The sequence below is a fragment of the Pristis pectinata genome, chromosome 10 (genome assembly GCF_009764475.1).
Source record: "Pristis pectinata isolate sPriPec2 chromosome 10, sPriPec2.1.pri, whole genome shotgun sequence".
NCBI classification, from domain to species: domain Eukaryota; kingdom Metazoa; phylum Chordata; class Chondrichthyes; order Rhinopristiformes; family Pristidae; genus Pristis; species Pristis pectinata.
The window spans coordinates 11,017,538-11,039,179 of record NC_067414.1 but is presented as its reverse complement, the minus strand read 5'-3'; the positions used below and the strand labels follow the sequence as shown (position 1 = coordinate 11,039,179).

The following is a 21,642-nucleotide window of genomic DNA, read 5'->3' as shown; positions in this document are numbered from 1 at the left end:
GCTTTTATTCCTAATGATTAGATTTACTGCATTTAAATTCTTAAGCTGCCGTGGTGGTTTTCTGGTTGCGTGTCAAGGTGATCAGTCAGTAACACACCTAGGGGCAGGCAGGGTAGTGTAGCAGTTAGCGTAACGCTATTACAGCGCCAGCGACCTGGGTTCAATTCCGGCCACTGTCTGTAAGGAGTTTGTACATTCTCCCCGTGACTGCCTGGGTTTCCTCCGGGTGCTCCGGTTTCCTCCCACATTCCAAAGACATACGGGTTAGGAAGTTATGGGCACACTATGTTGGCGCCGGAAGCACGGCGACACTTGCGGGCTGCCCCCAGAACACTCTACGCAAAAGATGCATTTCACTGTGTGTTCAACGTGCATGTGACTAATAAAGAAATCTTATACTCTTATTGCATGGTTTCTTGTTAACAGAAAATGTAACAACTTAAAATTTCATCGGAAATGGTCTCTTTTTATGTTTTGAAGTTTTCAACGGTGAATGAGTTAAACAAGTTGCAGAGCTTGGAACAGCTGAAATTTAGTGACTACGCAATGGTGGAACATGAGAAGAACTCAAAAACTGTGCGGCAGCTTATCATCGCAAAGTTGGGAGGCCTCAAAGTGTTAAACAAAACGGAAGTAGGTGTTTTTACGTCAAATTTCATGAAAAACTGGCTTCAGCCCAACAAGCCTACGCTGGTGTTTATGAAGCATACAAGCCTCCTCCAACTCCATTTCATTTAATATTAATATATCTGTCCATTTACAGTTTCTCCTTAAATGCACTTGTGCTACTTGCATCAACTGTGGTAGCTGATTCGATATTCTCGCCCCTCTCTGCGTAAAGGCATTTCTCCTGAGTTCCCAATCAATTTCACTGCTTCTCTGCTTCAATTGTATAAAGCATGTTCATTCCCACCCCACTTCACAGCTGCCTCTTGAAAGTACATGTCTAATCTTGTTCATTCACGTGGAGTTGCTGAGAAGGGTCATTCCAGTGAGTGAGGCTGAACATTATTGTGATTATTAACACTTGAATTATGTAGGCTTTGCTTAAATACAAATCTTTCTGTGTGATTCTATGACTGAATAATAACTGTTAACAAATTCTAAAATTTCCATAAAGTGTAAATTGCATATTAGAAAGTGACAGACAATATTTATTGTTATCCTGATAACAGCTAATTCCTGTTCTGATTGTTGTATATTCCTTCTCTTGTTTTCAAAGCCTGCTAAATATCAGATTCCTTAAATACCCTGGTAGGTTATATACAATCTGGGTCTTGCTTGCAATCTGGGTCAGTACATAACAGCTCTCCATCCTCGTATGCAACTTGTACATTTGCTATCCTGTCTTATAAGAAAAATAAATTTACACAGGTCATATGGGTATATGTAGAAAAATTTTGAAAGTAGTCAGGCAGGTTGATAAGACTCTTTGTATTTCAGAATGAACAAGCACATGTGATTGTTAGAGGGCAGGCATGGTAGTGTAGCGGTTAGCGTAACGCTATTACGGCACCAGCGACCCGGGTTCAATTCCAGCCACTGTCTGTAAGGATTTTGTACGTTCTCCCCGTGTCTGCGTGGGTTTCCTCCGGGTGCTCCGGTTTCCTCCCACATTCCAAAGACGTACAGGTTAGGAAGTTGTGGGCATGCTATGTCGGTGCCGGAAGCGTGGCGACACTTGTGGGCTGCCCCCAGAACACTCTACGCAAAAGATGCATTTCATTGTGTGTTTCGATGTACATGTAACTAATAAAGATATCTTGTAGGTATATAATTAAAAAGTAGTATGTCATGACAAAATACTGGTTAGGTCTCAGCTGAGGTGCTTTGGGCACCACATTTGAGGAAGGGATACAGGGCTATTGAGAGGATTGTGAAGAGATTTATTAGAATGGTCCCAAAACTGAGGAATTGGAATTAGTTTATTATTGTCACATGTACAGAGGTACAGTGAAAAACTTGTCTTGCATACCATTCGTACAGATCAATTCATTACACAGTGCATTGAGGTAGTACAAGGGAATACTATAACAATACAGAATAAAGTATAACAGCTACAGACTTCATTAATGTGGGGAATTGAAGGAGACTTTGTTCTCCATTCTGGTTAAGGCAGAGAAAGTTAAGAGGGCCATTAGTAAAGTTATTCAAAATCATGGAAGGTTTTGACGGGGTAAATAAGGAGAAACTGTTCCCAGTAATGGCAGAGCCACAGAGCAGAGAGCACAAAGTTAAGTTAAAAAATCGTGCCATCCATTGGCACAGCCATTTGATATAATCTGGAACCTCTTGCCTAAAAGATGGTAGAAACAAGTTACTTGGTAAGGTTGAAAAGAGAATTGGATGAATTCTTGAAGAGAAAGGTATTGGTTTATTATTGTTAAGGTTACAACCCTGGCAGGATGCTGCCTGACCCGCTGAGTTCCTTCTGATTATTTGTGGCCCCAGATTCCAAAGTCAGCAGTCTCCTGTCACTACAAAATGACTGCTGCTATTCATCCTCCCCTGCCTCTACATCAGCAATCCACTCCATTTCCCAATTACCTGGCACCGCTTGTTATTGGTATTGGTTTATTATTGTCATATGTACAGAGGTACAGTGAAAAACTTGTCTTGCATACTGTTCATACAGATCAATTCATTACACAGTGCGCTGAGGTAGTACGGGGTAAGACGATAACAGAATACAGAGTAAAGTGTCACAGCTACAGAGAAAGTGCAGGCAGATAATAAGGTGCAAGGTCATAACATGGTAGATTGAGAGGTCAAGAATTTATCATATTGTACTAGGGAACAGTTCAATAGTCTTATAACAGTGGGGTAGAAGAGGTTTTTGCAGTCACTTGTTTGAATTGCTTTTCCATTTCAGTGACCAATGAAATCATATAATTACAAATAGTTGTTGGTAATACCTTTTATCTTAGGTTTTTGAATGCATAAGGCTCCAGTTATTTCATGAGGTCCATTTTTCTGCTCTTGTTCCTTCTGCAGTAAGTTTGATTCTCTGTCAATTCACTAACGTTTGAGTGTTGGTATAGATTTCGGCTGACGAGAGGAAGGGAGCAGAACTAGACTATCGCAAGAAGTTTGGGAAGGACTGGCTGAAAGCTGGAGGGAACCATGATCCCGAGAAAAACAGACCTGATAAGGAATTCTGTGCCCAACATCCTAGGTATCAAGTACTCATCGAGAGTGAGTAAATGGTTAAGTAAGGTACCTCTGATTTGTCGGGTTGCTCTCTCCTCTTCCCTAATCATGGTTAGCCAACTAGGTTTACTTTCAGTTAGCAACTAATCTTCAAAACAGCTGCTGAAGCTTATGGGGCCAGTTGAAAATTTCAAGACTGAATTGATAAGACCTTTATTGGTAAATATATCAAGGAATACAGAATTAAGTTAGACAAAGGAAATTGAGATTCTGAGCAGTCGTGAATTGAACGAAGGAACAGATTCATTGGGCTGAATGGTCTTCTGTTTTTGTTATTTTCCACTTGGAAATGTGTGAAATCTCTCCTCTCATGAAGCACCAATTTAACCTTTCAAAATAGAGCTTGCTTTGTCCAAATGAAAGCACAAGTATGTCAAGCAACAGAAGTATGTGCAGGTATTTTTAAAAATTTTTATTACGGTTTTTAGGATGGGTTTTCTTTTTAGCTACTTCTAGTGTCTCAGTTGGTGAACAATAAGGATGAGTAAATATGTCGCATGAAATCTGTTCATGTGCACAAGTGTCCTTATGTTCTGAATGTCTTGGAACAAGTACAAAGGAATGGGTCAGAGCAATGTGTAAAACCAAATGGTTAAATCTTTTGTCATGTCCTGAGCCTCTTTATAACATTATGCTGCTGAAGTAAGTTTTACAGCTTTCAAGATGCAAACTGGGGCTACTTGTTAATATTTACAAACCCCAAGATGATTGTACGCTGGGCAATAACACAGCAAATCCAAGGGCTGTGCCTTTGGAGATGCTGTCAAACTTGTGTTACCTTGGGACTGGCATGAGATGTCCTTTCTTTTGTAGGTTTCTCTATTTTCAAAATAGTGACAGTACATTATACTTTTGAACAAAGAATGTAAAATGGAGTTTTTTTTTATCCAGTATCATAAATAGTAGTAAACTGGATGGGACTGTGAGTACGGAGGAGGATGTAAAGAGGCTTTAAGAGGCTGTGGACAAGCTAAATGAGTGGGAGAGTACATGGCAAATGGAATAAAATGTGAGATTATCCACTTCGGTGCACAAAGCAGGAAAGCAAAGTATTTATGAAATGGCACTTTAATTAAGTAGTGTTGAAGTTGAAAAAGAGCTAGGTGTGCACAAGTGAATGAAGGCCAACATGCAGGGCCAGCAAGTGATTAGGAGGATGTGGTGATCTTTGTTACAAGAGCATGTTACAGAGAATTCTGGCAGTGGGTGTATGTTACATACCATCCTGACCTGAATATATATTGCTGTTCCAACATTGCTGCTACATCAAAATCTTGGGATTCTTAATCCTATGGCAGTGTGGGAGTACTCCTGGAAACTATAATGGTGATTTGTATTATATGTTTGTCCTCCACTCACTGCAGAGTTCTGCTTTTGTTGGGAGATATGATTATAGCTTTAGTTGTGAGTTCTATTTGTTGTAGCTTGGAAATATTGTTTAAGTACACCCTGTTCACTTTAGTTCATGGGCACTCCATTTAAACAGACTGTGCTGAGCAGATGGTCTGAGCAGGAAGTCCTGTTTGCAAGTTCTGTACCTCCTGCCACGATTATGTCAGTACTCAGTGTATTCCTTTTGTACTTGCTGCTCTCTGAGGTAATGCCCAGAGAATGAGAGAGGCCCGAGTAAATTCACCAGCTTAATCAAACCTTTGCTCCCGCATAAATGATGCAACTGGTCATGAATAATTTCTGTTTGAAACTGGGTTGATCTTTACTGTTTAGCTTTGAAGTGAGGTTAACAAGTGTACCATGTCTCCTTTGATTTCCCTGTGCAGTGTACGGAGCTCCAGAAGAGGCCGAGATGGAGCAACAGAAGTTGTTTGCCCTGAAGGATCAGCTGTTGGGTGAGAACATGCTTGTTGGAAATTAGATTTAAACTGTGCTATAAAACTTTTCTATAAATTGAGGATCACAGTTGTGTTACTGATGATGTGAACTAATTGAGCAATGAGATGGTGCATCTTGATAGGCAGGATATTCCTGGAAAAGGTCTACACATGGTCGTGGGATCTGGGGCTACAGAAATCTAAAATGTTACAGCAGCAAAAATCAAACTGCTGGAAAAACTCAGCAGGTCAAGCAGCATCTGTGGAGGCAAAGGGACGGTTAGCATTCTGGGTCGGGTCATGACCCTGCATCAGGACTGAGAGTGTAGAGGGGATATGGCCGGTATAAAGAGGTGAGGGGGCAGGGGTGAGACGAGGGCTGGCAGACGATAGGTGGAGCCAGGTGAGGTGGGGGATGATGGGCAGGTGGGGGCTAGGTGCGGTGGTGGGGGGGAGGGGTGGAAGGTAGAGAGCGAGGCTTGGAAGGTAATAACTGGAACCAGATAAGGTGGGGATGATGGACAGATGGAACCAGGTGGGGGAGGGTAACAACTCTAGGGAATTGGGGTGGGGATTGGAAAAGGTGAACAAAGGGAGAGAGAATAGGTGGGCCCAAAGAAGTGGGAAAGGAATGTGGAGTGTGGGTTACCTGAAATAGGGAAATTCACTGTTCATGTCATTGGGCTGTTGGATACCCAAGTGGAAGACAAGGTGTTGTTGTAGTTTGTGTTTGGCCTCACTCTGGCGGTGGAGAAAGCTGAGGGCAGACAGGTCAGTATGGCAAGGGGAGCTGAAATGACAGGCAACCGGGAACTCAAGCTGACCGTTGGGTACAGAGCACAGGCGCTCCGTAAGATGGTCCGCTAGTCTACGCCTCGTCTCGCCAATATAGAGGAGGCCACATCGAGAACACAGGATACAATAGATGTTGGAGGAGGTGCACGTGAATCTCTGCCTCACCTGGAGGGCTGCTTAGATCCCTGGATGGTGGTGAGGGAGGAGGTGTGGAGACAGATATGGAACCTCCCACGGTTGCAGGGGACAGGGAGGGGTGGGTGGGGAGTGGTGAGCGGACCGGGGGCCACAGAGAGATTGGTCCCTGCGGAAAGCAGAGAGAGGAGGAGTGGGGAAGATGTGACCTGTTGCGGCTGGTGGCAATGATGACAGACGACGTGCTGGACGCAGAGGCCAGTGGGGTGAAAGGTGATCGGAGGGAAGTCTCTTGCTGTTCTGTCCTGGGGTAGGGCTGGGTGAGAGTAGATGTCCAGGAATGTGAGCGAGGGGCTCCACCAGCTAAGGCAGAGGGGACGCTCCGTTTCCTGAAAAAGGAGGACATTTCAGAAGTCACGCTTTAGAAGATATTTCCACTTACAAAACCATAATATGTATAACTAATGAACCACGGTAGGGGATTCAGGAGGAAATGATCTAGAGGGTGACGAGAATATAGTATTAGCATGTGACATAGCGCATGCCTTTATGGCCATGGTGCACAACTTTCTTCCTGCCACGACCCAGAAGCTCCAGCGTGCTGGTTAATGCATGGATCTCCAGTACAAACTGTACAAGTAGGTGCTTCGTGGTGTAGATGGCGAATGGAGTTGGTTCATCTTTATAAGATATCTTTATTAGTCACATGTACACACAGTGAAATGCATCTTTTGCATAGAGTGTTCTGGGGGCAGCCCACAAGTGTCACCATGCTTCCGGCGCCAACATAGCACGCCCACGACTTCCTAGCCTGTACGTCTTTGGAATGTGGGAGGAAACCCATGCAGACACGGGGAGAACGTACAAACTCCTCACAGACAGCGGCCGGAATTGAACCCAGGTCGCTGGCGCTGTAATAGCGTCACGCTATCCATGTATCACACGTTGCTGAGTACCAGCTGCTTCTATGAGCAGTGGATGAGCTGCCTTTTATGACCTGTTTTATGTAACCTCTCTGACACTGGGGACACTCTGGGTCAAGTGCTGAAGTAACTACTAACTGTGGCCAGGAGCAGATAATGGAGAAATCTTTTGGTGATGATGGGTGTGAGGGAACTACTGCTGGTGTTTGGGTTAGAATCCTTGGTACACCGTGTGCTGAGTGCTTTATTGGTCACATTCTGGGGTTAAAGTCTTCAGCTAGCATGGAGTAAGTGTGCAGATTTACACAATATAAGGACCCCTAGGAGAGTGATGCAAATTGCAATATAGTAATTTTTATTGAGTATTATGTTTTCATATTATATATGGGTAAATTTGTATTATATTAATAATTAAAATGTATCTTTATTTGTAAAGAAGCAAAAGTCTTAAACTTGTTGCTGGGTGGATCAAAAGTCCAAACAATTATTGAGTTCCAGACTAATAAGGGCTTTAATATCCTTAAAAGTAAATTACACAAGGCGCCGTAAACCCCTGCATTTTAAACAAGGAAACAACTATCTCCTTGCCGTTTGGAAGCATTGCGGACGGAAACTGGCCTATTAATAAACTCTAGTATTTGCATCTTTATCTAAGTGACTAAATATCAGAGGTTAACATAAAATATGTTTCACTTGAGTGACGCTTAGGAATGTTTGTCAGTCTGACCCTCTCTTGCAGCAGTGATTTAAGTGGAAGCTAGGGATACATTGATGGGATGAGAAAAAGAGGAGGCTAGTGTGGAGCATGACTGCCACGTGGCAGCACGGTAGCATAGTGGTTAGCACAATGCTTGACAGCGCCAGTGACCCGGGTTCAAATCCGGCCACTGTCTGTAGGGAGTTTGTACGTTCTCCCTGTGTCTGTGTGGGTTTCCTCCAGGTACTTCGGTTTCCTCCCACGTTCCAAAGACGTACGGGTTAGGAAGTTGTGGGAATGCTATGTTGGTGCCAGAAGTGTGGCGACACTTGCGGGCTGCCCCCAGAACACTACGCAAAAGATGCATTTCACTGTGTGTTTCGATGTACATGTGACTAATAAAGATCTTATGTTATTTTACCTTACATGGGCTAGTTGGACTGAATGGCCTGTCTGAGTGTTGTAAGTTGCATACAGGTCTCAGCCCTCTGCTCACACAAGCAGAGATAGTCTCGTCACACCTTGAGATGACGCTGCCTTGGTTGCTCATCTCCCCTGCTCTGAAGGCTCTGGTACCTGGACTGTGTCAGTGCCCAAAGATCTGAGAGTTTGTTTAGTTCTGGGACAGTGGGACTAGAAGTGACAGTGATAGAGGAGGCTGTGTTGGGTATGTGAAGGGAGTAGAAACTGAGTGGTAAAGTAATGCCAAAAAAATTGTCTATTAATGTCCCTCACAGCTTTGACCATCAGATGTCCAGATAATCCAGATCAGAAGCTATTGGAGAAGAAACTACCAGGTAAGAAAAGAGTTCATCATCTTCACTGTTGGGGAGGACAAAGCACTTTGAATGTTTTGTATATATTTAAAAATCTTCCATTTCTGTGGTACATCCTGCAACCTCAAGATGACCCAAAGCGTTTTACTACCAATGAATTACTACTTTAAGTGTAGTTATGGTTTTAATGAGAAATGGGGCTGCAAAGCCAGCTCTCAGAAATACCAGTAGTGGGGTATTGGGACGTGTCATCCATGGAAACTATAAATAAGTTACAACCGAATTGCCTGAAAGTGAAACAGGATGTACTGTTTGGTATTGGTATTGGTTTATTATTGTCACTTGTACCGAGGTACAGTGAAAAACTTGTCTTACATACCGTTCATACAGGTCAATTCATTACACAGTGCAGTTACATTGGGTTAGTACAGAGTGTATTGAAGTAGTACAGGTAAAAACAATAGCAGTACAGAGTAAAGTGTCACAGCTACAGAGAAAGTGCAGTGTAATAAGCTGCAAGGTCACAGTAAGGTAGGTTGTGAGGTCAGAGTCCATCTCATCGTATAAGGGAACTGTTCAATAGTCTTATCACAGTGGGGCAGAAGCTGTCCTTAAGTCTGGTGGTACGTGCCCTCAGGCTCCTGTATCTTCTACCTGATGGAAAAGGAGAGAAGAGAGAATGACCTGGGTGGGTGGGGTCTTTGATTATGCTGGCTGCTACACCAAGACAGTGAGAGGTATAGACAGAGTCCAAGGAGGGGAGGCTGGTTTCTGTGATGCGCTGGGCTGTGTCCATAACTCACTTGTCTCTGCTGAACACACCTCTTACCTCTTCCAACTCCTGAAATTTTGAAAGCTTTTTCAAATATTCAATAATTGCTCCTGAAGTAATGTAGATAAAATGTGTGTTTGTGTACCTGTCCTCAACAACTTCTTCACATCCAAACTCATGACATGTTGTATTGTGAAGCTCCAATAATCCAGCAGCTGCTGGTCTTTGGTGGTTCTGCACTGGTAGATTTTCAAGACAATTGGATATTACCCCAACACACTCCAATCCACCTTTTTTTAAGATGTTATGAGGTATTATAATGAATTTTCCAGTGAATGAGTTTAAAGGGAGTGTGGGAGCCAAGGCCCATGTGAGGTTCAAGCATTGCAGGAACTGGACCCCTTGCTGAGTTTCAAGGGAACGCAGGAAACATCACCTGGTGAGCCAGATGCTGAACCGGTACAAAGGTAGCATGGTGGGTATCGGAGGTTTACTAGGCAGAATTCTGCTTTTCTGTTCCAAAAGTGCATGACCTCACATTTTGCTACATGTGAGGCCATGCACATAATTATACCAGGTCCATTTCATCTGTTCTAACTCCTTGAAGATTCTCCTTGCAACTTGCCCTGCACAGAACTTTGTATCATCAGCAAACTTGGATTTATTACACTTGATCTCTTCATCCAAATAATTGGTCCCTGCAGCAACCCACCGCTTAAATCCATTTATTCCTACGATATCCAATCTTCAGTCCATGCCAGTGTATTACCCTGATCCTATGTGCTCATTTGGTTTGATTCCACTTCCTTGCTTTGCTCTCATCTATTCTGCTCATAACAGACTCAAGGAACTCTAACAGAATTGTTAAACTTCAGTGTCTTCTCCAAAATCCATGTTGACCCTGCCAGTCCTAACATTCTAAGTTCCCTAAATGGAGGTCAGTAGGTTCCAGTTTTCTCTCTTAAATAATGGGGTTGCATTTGCTACTCTCCAATCCTTAGGATTTGTTTTATGGAATTTTGGAAGATAGTGCATCCACTTTCTCTAAAGGCTCCTCTTTCAAGTCCTTGGGAAGCTGACCATCAGGTCATGTGTTACTGGCTTTCAGTCACATTAACTTCAATACAAAATTCTTGCTAATACTAATTTATTTTGTTATGTGCCAGCAACAATAGAAACACACCGAGTCATGTATAAGTGTTAGAAACTATTTATTAATAACTACTCATGATAGTAAGAAAAGTAAAGTGTTAGATATTAACATTAACCCCAAAACTAAACTCGAGGTGTGTGTGTGGCAAATTCCCAAACCCCAAGTCTAGAATAGTTGTCAAAGTTCAGTTCAGCAAGTCAGCAGGTGAAACATGAGCAAAGGCTTTGCAAAACCACCGTTGACCAAAGAGAAAATATAGAGAGAATATAGAGAGAATTTACGAAATTCAGATGTTCCATGATGGAACTCATACGACACCTCAATCTCTGATGATCTCCTTTGCTTTGTTCCGAAGTATCTGCCACCCCAAAGGCATTCAATACGTGCTGCCCACACAAATACCTGTTTCCAGTACAGGCTAACGACAAAATGGACTCCACTTGTTTGCTCCAAAAATCCATACATGGATTGTAGTGACAGACACAGCTATTGTTCTTCATCCATTGTTACGGAGACGAGCAGTCAGTCAGTCAGTCTCTCTCTCTCTCTCTCGCCTCTCTCTCTCGGCTCTCTCTCTCTCTCTCTCTCTCGTCTCTCTCTCTCTCTCGCTCTCGCTCTCGCTCTCTCTCTCTCTTTCTACCACCACCTCCCCCACCGACTTACTTCAACTCACTAAGCAAAAACAGCCAGCACATAGTTGTCTTGATAACACCACACACACACACACTACTACTCTACTGTCCAGCTGCCTTAAAGGGACATTCACCAAATAGCAACCTGGCTCATAACAGTTTCAGCTCCTCATTCTCTCTAACCCTGTCGTTCTCCACTATCTCCAGGAGGTTTGTGTCTCTTTTCCTGTAGACGAATTTAATATTTTGTTTAATTTTGAGTGCCATTTACTTATTCTCTAATAATTCCTCTTGCCTCAATCCGTAAGAGATCCACATTAACTTGCCAACTTTTTTTTTACATCTCTTTAGAAGTTTTTAAAGTCTTTTTGATGTTTCTGCGCCGGGTTACTCTTGTGTTCTGCACTCCCTTTCCCATACAATGTCTTTGTCCACCTTTTTCTGATTCTAAAAACCTTGCCGAGTCTTCTGCCTTCCTACTCTTTTTGGCAAGATTATAATCCTTTTTCCTTTGATCTGATACTAAATTAACAATGTTGTGTTTTTGCGTCTTAAAGGGATATTAATTGTTTTAAGTGGGCATGTCAACTGTCATACCTTATAACCTAGTTTTCCCAACCTACCAAAGCAAATGCACCTCATACATTGGTATTTTACTTGTTTGACTTAAGACTCTGGTTTCAGGTTAAATCATTTACAAACTTAATATAAAATTCTTTTGTATTATGATCAAAAGATTTTCTAAGGGTCCCTAAACTACAAGATTATTAATTAACTCTGTCGTTGCACATACTAGATCTAAAAGGGCTTACTCCCTGGTTGGTTCCTCAAGAAACCACCTTGTACACATTCCGTGAATGTTGTAATCCTCTGTGCTAATTCAGTTTGCCCAGCCTAAATGATCCATAATGACAATGAAAAGTAAAACACAGATGCTGGAAGTCTGAGATAAATACAGAAAGTACTGGGGAAAACTCAGCAGATGCTGCTAGACGTCCTGAGCTTTTCCCCAGCATTTTTGTTTTATTGTAAACAATCTGACTATTGTTTTACCCTTGTTACACCTGCCTCTAATCACCTGATTCACATTATACCCCACGTCACTCCCACTGCTTGTCAGCCAGCTGACAGATCCCACCAACGTTTTCTGTTCCTTGCTGTTTTAGAGCTCAACATAAAATAATTGTTTGATTTTCCAAGTTAAGATCCTTTTTCTCTACTGCCTTTATCCTGTGGCTGCCCTACCCCGCCTTTCCATTTTGCCCGTCTCCTCTAAATATTTCATTCCTAACCTTGTCTACTTTGCAATTGTGTCTGTAACACTTTTACCACTTTGATTTGCAGTGCTTTAGAATGTTCTACCACATGAAAAACGCACTATAAAAGGAAGATGTTGCTCCTTAATGGTAATCTTGAAATTTTAAAACTCACAAACAGAACTGGTATGTTTTTTGCCATTAATGTAGACTCCATGACCATTCAGAAAGTGAGGGGCTGCTTCATCGATTGCTCAGGTTCCAGGTGCTGAACTAAAATTAACGTACATCAGTTCAAAAGGTGAGGCACTAAGGTGATGCCAAACATTGCTTAGTTATTTTGGCCATTACAATATGCAAAGACATGCTAGTGCAGACACACAGATCCTGCATTATATAGTATTAACATCAACACCAATGCATCAGGTTTTGTACCAGCATGAACTGCAATATTATATGGACTTGCACTACACATGCAGTGTTGTGTAGTTTTACCCTAACACACTGTGTAGTATTGGTAAATTGGTTTATTATTGTCACATGTACCAAAGTGAAAAACTATTTTGCATGCCATCCATACAGATCAGTTCATCACATCAGTGCATTAAGGAGTATTACATTAATACACCATGCAGTAATGCAAGTCTTTTATTAACACTGCAGTATTGTGTAATCCTACATTAGCATACTGTGGCAGTAATGTGTGGTTTTATGTAACAGTGTATATTGTTGTATGTTTTTTTAATAACTGATTAGTGACAAACATCTTGTACCTTTCCACAGATGGACATGGAGATAGACATGGATAATGACCTGAAACCTCTTTCATATTATTCAATAGAGAGTGGAGACTGTATACTAGTGCGGTGGTAGGTGTGTATATATCAAGGGAAAGGAAGAACATTCTAGGGAAGACGTTTCTCAGCACCAACCCAGCACTCTGTTTGCAGATGCATGTGATCTCGTGATACAAACAGCTTTGGGAGTGGTTCCTGTAACATGCTGGCAAACAACAGTTTTTGGTGTGCTAATTTTGGAGCAACAGACTGGTGCAAATGTTAGAGTTCAAAATGTAACTTGCACCCACAACATAACTCGGAGAGCTTTGTATTTAATTGTTTTTGGTTTTAAAAAAAAGCTCAGGACGAGCTGGACTGAGGTACAGTTTGTAGCAATTCTAAAAATAATGTCATCTGTTTAACCATGGGGGCACCAAGCACCTCCAGTATTCATTGTAAACCTTGAGTGTTTGCTCTTTGCATCCTGTGGTTCTGAACCCAGAATGATTTGAACTGAGCTGAAAGGTTCATTGTTAAGTGTCTTTTGGTGGTTTGGATGTTGGTCCTTAATGTTACTGCATTGGACTCTTGTTTCAGTTGCTTAACAAATATTTTGGCTTCTGGCAATGAACGAGTTTGGATGATTCTTGTCTGAACTTTATCGTTCTCTCCTGTCCTTCACAACATGAACCTCAGGGTAGCAGAACACGTGTGTCATTGCAGTCTGTCCAGTGGGCTTATGCTGGGAGTGGCCTTTTTCCTTCCTTTCCCTGTCTCTCCCGAGCTGTGGTCTGTGACAGGGGTGGGGTGTTGGTGATTGAACATGCAGTGGTGCTTTTGAAGGAGAATGATATTCTACACGTTCCTGGGGAGAGAGAGGTTTGAATTCCTGTGTAAAAATGATTGAGTGGAGCACTGTCAGGAAGTCGTAATTACCTAGGAAGCATTTGTTGACATAGCACAAGTTCAAGGTTTTCTTTCCATCATGAATTACAAGCAAGTGATGTTTAACTCCTTTACATTCTCCTGACTATTAATTGAACTTATCTCCTACAACAGATTTTCTCTTTACATTCTATGTAGTTGTACTTGCTAACTTCCCACACTATCCAATTTTAGCCTTTGAACTGACTAAGGTCAAGTAACTATTGCAGTGGAAGTGTTGGTTACCGCACCTCTGCCCCATGACATCTCAGCAGTGTTGAGTGTATCACAAAAGGCTGAGCTCCCCACTTCACACTCAGCACATGTGCTGGGTGCCACCCGTCAGAGACAGACATTCGAATAGTGAAAAAATAAAGCACAACAGTTTACATCTTGGGGGTTTTGTCACAGCCCTCTCATCAGTATAATCCCAGGCTGTGAGAAACTTGTCCTATTATTTTTACTTTTTACTCTCAGTTCAGATCCCCTAATGTGGCTTTGTGTTCAGTTTACTTAAGCGTGATTGGATCTAAAGCAGAGTTGTGACAAAGGGTTAGAGCAGAAGCATTACCTCTTTCTTCTCTCTCCACAGATGCTGCCTTTTCTCTTTATTCTCTCAGCTTTTCACATTGTGAAAAGTGTAGAATATTTTTCTCCTTGTAAAGCTTTCTCAGCAGACTCGCACATCTTTAGAGTGTTGTATAGCAGTGTTGTGGGTTCCAAGAGTTCTGATTACATTTGACATGGATAAGTAGCTGTAGCGAGAAGCTAATACAAAATCCATTCCTCTCACTCTAAATAAAAGGTTTTTGCTGCAATCAGACTTTCATCCTCATTAGCTAAATTAAAACAACATGGTGTACAATGAATGTTCTGTAATTATAACACTTGCTGTGTGCTGAAGTCAAGGACAGGAAAAGATGGTTATAAAATTACCTTTGCGTATATCGAACATTTTCACATACTTGTGTATAAATGCAAATCTTCCTCATTGTACTTGTTTCATTCCAAAGCACTAGCTATGCAGTTAATGAAATATTTCCATATATTTTTAAGATATTTCCTTAGGCTGCAAAAGGAAGCTCTTCACCCCACCTACCCTATGCAGTCCCATTCCCTCACTCATTTCCCTGTAACCTTGATGAATTGACTTGTTTCCAACTGTGGTGTGATCTTTGGCCCCCAGTTCAGAAGGAGCTGGGGTTTTGTACTGCACCAGAAAGATTACATCATTAATTTTCTTCTTTCATCTGAAATCTCGCCTCATCCTACTGAAAAATAACCAACATTCTTGAAGTTTGCTGCAGCCTCTGTGTACCCTCTTCTCCCAGAACCCACCTCACCTGTCACTGGGCACATTATTCCCCAGCAGGACGAGAGAGAAAATAGGGAATAATTGAGGGGACAGGATTGCTCTGAAAGCTGGCATAGATTCAGTGGCCCAAGTACCTCCTCCCTTGTGACAACAAAGTGCTCACCAATCTGTATGTGAAGGTGGTAAACCTTAACTGTGCAGGCAGTCTTGACAGCTTGAATCCTTCCCCTGCAGCTTGTTTGTGTTAATATTTAATATCTCTATTTGCTGAAGAGATTAAGAAATCCCAGAAAAGTCATCCTCTAAGCTGTCCTCCATGTAACCATCACCTACTACCCTCAACCTCTGTAGGTTAGTTGTGTCAATCTTAGTTTACCCCTTCAACGACAGCATCATGTACTCTTCCTTAATCTACACTAATAATGCATTCAAAGTGAAGACTACCTCAAAGGTGAGTTTGCAAGAATTAAAAGGCTTTTCAGTAAAAACGGCGTGAATGTGATTTACCAATTTGCCTCCTGCAAATTGTGCTCAAGTTACACATCCTAAATCCCTGAGTGACTTTCTCAGCACTTCCCTGTAATAAACATCTTAGCTGTCACTGTTCTGCTTTTACAGTTTACTGCTTCTATCTAATTACCAGCAAACACATGAAGGAGAGAGTTGTACATCCTTATCACTGACAAACAGGACGAAAGGTTCGATTTATTCTCCCCAGGGAGCTGGAGACGCATCCTGCTGATGGGGATAATGGCTACTTACTGCCAAATTTCCATCTCCCACTGTCTTTTTGAGATGTTTTCCACTCAAACCTCTCCTCTAATTTTCTGCTCCCACTGGTTAGTTCCTTTCTTTTGACTCTGCAGCAAGAAAAAGACCCCCCAAAAAAAGGATTTAGAGTACTTTAATTTTTAGAAATACAAAAATAGGCAGGTTTCTAATATTGGCTGAATGAGACAGTCTTCTGTTGTTACACATAATAGTGTGTAAGCCAGTGGTACAGGTAGAGCAACATCAGCTCACAAGCATTCTGAAGATCGGTAGCAGGGCCACACAGAGCTGGGAACGTGTCTCTGATCCTTTCATTCCCACCCCTACACTGTTCATTAATTCCTTGATTATAGATGGACCACAACCAATCAAGAGAAGTGTTCACATGCTGGACCAACAGCATTTAAGGTCTTTGATATTGTCCTGTCTTGCTTGAGAGCTCACTAGTGGTCTTCACTTTTGACAGTAACAGGGGTTTCCACACAGTTCCTTATTCTTCCACAGTTCCAGCAGCTCTCCTGGCGAATACTGGGGGGATGAGAGCGCACCTGGTAGACACTTCTTCTCACACAACCACCGGCTGTCCTGAAGGCAAAAGCAGGGAGAGACAAGTGACGTACTCTTCCTTAACCTATGCTTAATTATAATGCGTGCAACGTGAAGAGCTCCCCAAAGGTGAGTTGCAAGAATTAGAAGGAAGGCTTTTCAATGAAAATGGAAGTCACACTTGCAAAGGCTAGGGTTTCTTCCAAACAAGGACAGCACAATGGTGCCGCTGGTAGAGCTGCTGTCTCACAGCTCCAGTGACCCAGGTTCAATCCTGACTTCCTACACAATCTGTGTGGAGTTTGCACGTTGTCCCTGTGACCACATGGGTTCCCCCCCACCCCAGGTGCTCCAGTTTCCTCCCGTATCCCAAAGACTTGCAGGTTGGTAGGTTAATTAGCTACTGTAAAAATCACCCCCATTGTGTAGGGTCTAAGGGGAGTTAATGAGAATGTTGGGAGAATGAAATGGGATTAGTCTCAGTGGGTACTTGATGGTTGGCATGGACTTGGGGGCTAAAGGACCCGTTCCCATGCCGTATGATTCTGAGTCTTCTACGACTCTGAAGGTGTTCATAAGGGTTAGAGAAGATAGAAGGGTAGATTAATGAGCGAACAAGGTCAAGGGTGAAGATAACATGGACCTCAAATGACCCACCCATTTCTGTGCACACTAAACCACAAAGCCAAAGTTACTGCAATTCCATAGATAATTTCTCCACATTTCAACCCTTCACAGTGTCACAGGGGGAGCAACATCAAAAATCTGTGTAGTTGACTCACCTGATGCCGCTGAGGACCAACAGCAGCCATCCAAATGCCCATGCTGACATCTTCACCCTGCAACCACAATACAGACCAGCACATTAATCTCACACCTACAATCTACAGCTGCTTACAATGTGAACTACTCAATCTAAATACATTTGAACAACATCAGCACATTAATTTAAAGATCGTCATTCAAAAAGAAATAAGAGTTATTGAGCCCTGTCCTGGAAGACAATGGCAATACATGACTATGCAACGTTCTCCAGGTCACAAGTAATCCCATACTTTACTTAACTGGGCTCTTCATCACCAGTTCCTTCCCCAGTAGCAGTGAGGAAATACTTATCAACTGCAAGAGTTCAAATAAGACCCACCATCACCACCTCAGTAGTGACTGGAGTGGAAAGTAAAATTCACCCTGACCAGAGACATCTGCCTCCCGTCCTACTGAAAAATCTAGACTTCGTTCTGACAGTTTGGTCTCCTGGTTCCACTTTAGTGGCAAAAGATTAAGATCTGGTTTTGTCATGATGCTGCTGAATTCTTAGATTTGTTTATTATTGATTGTTAATTTTAAACCCTCCATGACCCACACTTCACCTGATGTGGCACCACGTTTAACTAACTGATGCAGAAGGGAATAAGGAAGATTTACCTTGAGCTGGATTATTAACCCATGGAGAGACAATGGAACTACCATTAAAGAGATTGCATCCAACACTAAAGAGCTTTCCTACAGCCTGGTTGCATCCCCTCGCTGTGCACCATCCAATGAGGTAAACTAAAGCCTGCAGGATCTGGTTAGACTGGACAAGGGAGAAAATACTTATTGCGATGGAAGAAGCCCAGAACAAGGGGACATAAAATTGGAGCTCTGCTACTCACAAGTCATGCTGCGCTTCCTCACTCCAGGAGTACAAAGGGTAGCTCCTCCCCAAAAAGTTGGGGGTTCATTGAAAATTTCAGAACTGAGCCAAATAGATTTTCACTGGATTATTAAGGCAAGTTGTAATGGAGTGCAGATCAAGGTCAGTCATGACCTAACTGATGAAGTAGACCCGAATATTGTAGCAAATGGTAACCTGACTGGGATTGGAGAGGGTGTGGAAGTTTGCAGAGCCAGACACTGGCAGAGGTAGGTGGAACTCCTGCTCCTGGTCGGTCAATAATACAGAAGGTTTTGACTCTTGAACACGCACACAAGAAATTTGTTGGAAATCACTAAATGTAATCTCATTTAGTAAGAAGTTTGATCTTCTTAACATAAACTCTTCAGAGTAAAGCACCGACAAAGGATTAGCAGCAACCGAATGAAAACTTGCAGCTGTTTGGTCTAAAAGTGCATGAGCACTGCAAGTTGTTACTGTGCCAAATCACCACTCTATCCCATCCCCTTCCTTCTCCATACTTGGTGTCCGTGTTTCAATGAAGTCAGCAATCCCATGAAAACGTTACATTGTGCCTTCGCAAACCCCATTGTGATATTGTCCAGTTTGTTTAAATTAACCAAAAATAAAACTGGCCCTGGAGATGATAGTGAATCACTTGGGAAATCAAATCTTCCAGTTGGGTAAGGAAAGGCAGCTACCCAAATTAGGTAGATTTATATCCAAAAATTACATTATGAGCTGTACTACGAGTGTTGTGCTATGAGTAAAGACGTATAACTCTTCGAAAGAGCCACCCAATTAGTCAAACTCTCCCAGGATTGGGCTTCAGGTGGAGCTGGGGTGGAAGCCCAGCGATGATCTGTACGATGACAAAGAAGGGCCGAATGGCCTACTGGGGAGTATACGGGGGAGGAAGAGGGGATTATGGACCCTGGTTCCCAAAGTCCTCAGCCACTGGGGTTTCCCTCATGGTACACTGCAGAGATTAACTGGTGGAGACTGCATGTTGTGGTTAGTGACCAACTCCACTATTGTGTGGTGCAACTACCAGGATTGTAGCAGGGAAACTGGATGGACCCTGGCCTTCCTTCATCGAGCAAGTCCTACTTGCTTAAAATGTTAAACTAAAGGGCAAACAAACTAGTGCACTTACAGCATCATTTGCAGAACTCAGTTAAAACCCACAGGGCAGCACCCAGTACCTGATAGACTTTGAGTGTCCTTGCGTTATCTGCCAGCCACTGGACCAGGTTGTAAGAGGCAACGTAACCAGAACCACAGGCAAAGTCGGGATACACCAGGCTCGGGTATTCCAGCTCCATCCACTTCCCACTACCATCCACTGCCCAATTCTGCCTGAAACTGGGCAAATCAAGTCAGCAGAATCAATGAGCTGCAAGTTTACTGGACGTACACATACTAATGACGTGCAGTTGATGCTGAAATCTGAGCTGGTTATGTAACATCCACACAGAGAGATAAGCAAAGGTTATACAAGAAGATTCTAATTGTCAACTTTTAAACTCAACACAAGTTCAAGGATCCACACCTCACCGTTCTATAGAGACTGCAGAGAGAGGTGCACTGTTCTACAAGGCACTTTAGTTTTCCAGCTCCAAAATACAGATCCAACAACCCCTGTTCCTCCACGTGCAGTTTCCTTGGACATTCCATAATCATCTACACTTGCCCTAACACCCATCCAGCTTTCTCCCGTTGCCAGCTGCCCCTGCCCTGCACTGTCCTTGTCACTTCTGCTAGTTCACAGAATCTGCCTTTTGCCTGTCCTCTAACAAACCCCCTGCCCTTCTTCTGACTAGAAATCCCAGGGATCAGTTAACTTTTTGTTAAATCTTTATTAAATCTTGCAATTCGATCATAGGGCTGAAATCCCATCTGTTTCACCCTCCACACTTGCTCAGTGCTAAGATTGGACAGGGAAAAAAAAGGAAGCCATTTCAGGTCATCTCGCCCATTAATTCCACCCTTCGGTCCGTCCTTGTAGCTCAGCAATTTCTTTCAGGAACACATATAATCACCTTCCAAATGTTACTATTGATGATGTTTCCACCCTCTATACAGGACTGCATTTCAGATCACAACGTTGTTTAAACAAAAAAAAAAGTTTCCTTGTGCACACTCTAAAGCACCTCTGGTTCTTTGGTCAACCACACTAAATCTGTGTCTTCCAGTTATCATCATTCTGCTTCTTGAATCAGTTTTCTTTTTACTAATCAAAACCAATCATGATTTTGAACTTTGTGATCAAATCTGTTTCCTCGCCTCTGTGAAGAGCCGCCCCAACACCTTGTCTGAGGCCCTTTGTTCCTGACGCCACGACGGTAAATCTTTTCTGCACCTTCTCAAAAGCCTCTACAGTCTTCCATGAAGTGCGCTGGACACAACTTTGCAGCAGGCATTTTATAATGGCTTTGTACCACAAGAAATTGCAGAGAGTTGTGGACATCACGGAAACCAGACTCCTCTCCATGGACTCTGTCTACACTTCTCGCTGCCTTGGTGAAGCAACCAACATAATCAAAGACCCCACCCACCCGGGTCATTCTCTCCCTCCCATCAGGCAGAGGTACAAAAGCTTGAAAACACATACCACCAGGCTCAAGGACAACTTCTATCCCGCTATTATAAGACTCTTGTACAATAAAGATGAACTCTTGAGCTCACAATCTACCTCGTCATGGCCTTGCACCTTATTGTCTGCCTGCACTGCACTTTCTCTGTAACAGTAACACTTCATTCTGCATTCTGTTATTGCTTCCCCCTGTACTTTCTCAATGTACTTATGTTTTGAAATGATCTATAGGGATGGCAATGCAAAACAAAGTTGTTCACTGTATCTCAGTACACATGATATAAAAACCAAGTACCACAACTTTGTTGCTTTTGTAGTCCATGTCCCTCCCCCCCCACCCCCAAAGCAAGGCCAATAATTCCTACTTAATACTCTTTTCAACTTTACCTGTCACCTTCAAGGATTTGGCTTATGTAAGTCTCTTTGCTCCTACACCCCTTTAGATTGCACCATTTACTTTATATCGCCTCACACCATTCTTCCAACCATAATTTGGAGAGTTTAAAATGGAACTAAACAGCATGCATGGCAGTGTAAAGGGAACAAATCCACAGGTGGAGCTGGAGAAAAAAGAGTGAGGTGAATGATTGTGGGCCATGGTGATGACAGAGGAATATTTAGTAATTGGATCCACAAAGTTTTGGTCAGAAAACATGGCAAGTTATCCGGTATAAAGAATGATGAACCACATTAAACAAAGATGAACTTCAGCGACAACCATTTCCTCATTACCAGCCATACAGATCACCATGTCATCAGATCGCACAGGCCACACCAGCTCACTGGACGGGCAGTCCAACGAGTGTCACTCACCTACTCTTTGCTACAAAGCCCTGCAAATCTCTCCTTCTGAACTGCTTAGGATTAACTGATTTG

The 21,642-nt window shown here is 42.6% G+C and overlaps 2 protein-coding genes across 2 annotated transcripts in view; one reads left to right on the top strand and one right to left on the bottom strand.

The window, feature by feature from the left end:
• tbce (tubulin folding cofactor E) overlaps nt 1-14,699 on the top strand; it is a 50,692-nt gene extending 35,993 nt beyond the window's left edge. The window contains exons 12-17 of the mRNA XM_052024065.1: nt 481-633; nt 3,042-3,195; nt 4,989-5,057; nt 8,327-8,386; nt 12,389-12,477; nt 12,961-14,699. Coding sequence (XP_051880025.1) covers nt 481-633; nt 3,042-3,195; nt 4,989-5,057; nt 8,327-8,386; nt 12,389-12,450 — 498 coding nt within the window. The 3' untranslated portion in view covers nt 12,451-12,477; nt 12,961-14,699. The remainder of the gene's footprint in view (nt 1-480; nt 634-3,041; nt 3,196-4,988; nt 5,058-8,326; nt 8,387-12,388; nt 12,478-12,960) is intronic.
• A 986-nt stretch (nt 14,700-15,685) lies between these two features.
• The window catches only part of b3galnt2 (beta-1,3-N-acetylgalactosaminyltransferase 2), a 31,921-nt gene continuing 25,964 nt past the window's right edge, over nt 15,686-21,642 (bottom strand). Inside the window, 3 exon segments of the mRNA XM_052024064.1 lie at nt 15,686-16,552; nt 17,296-17,352; nt 19,376-19,535. Of these exon segments, the coding sequence (XP_051880024.1) occupies nt 16,421-16,552; nt 17,296-17,352; nt 19,376-19,535 (349 nt within the window). The 3' untranslated portion in view covers nt 15,686-16,420.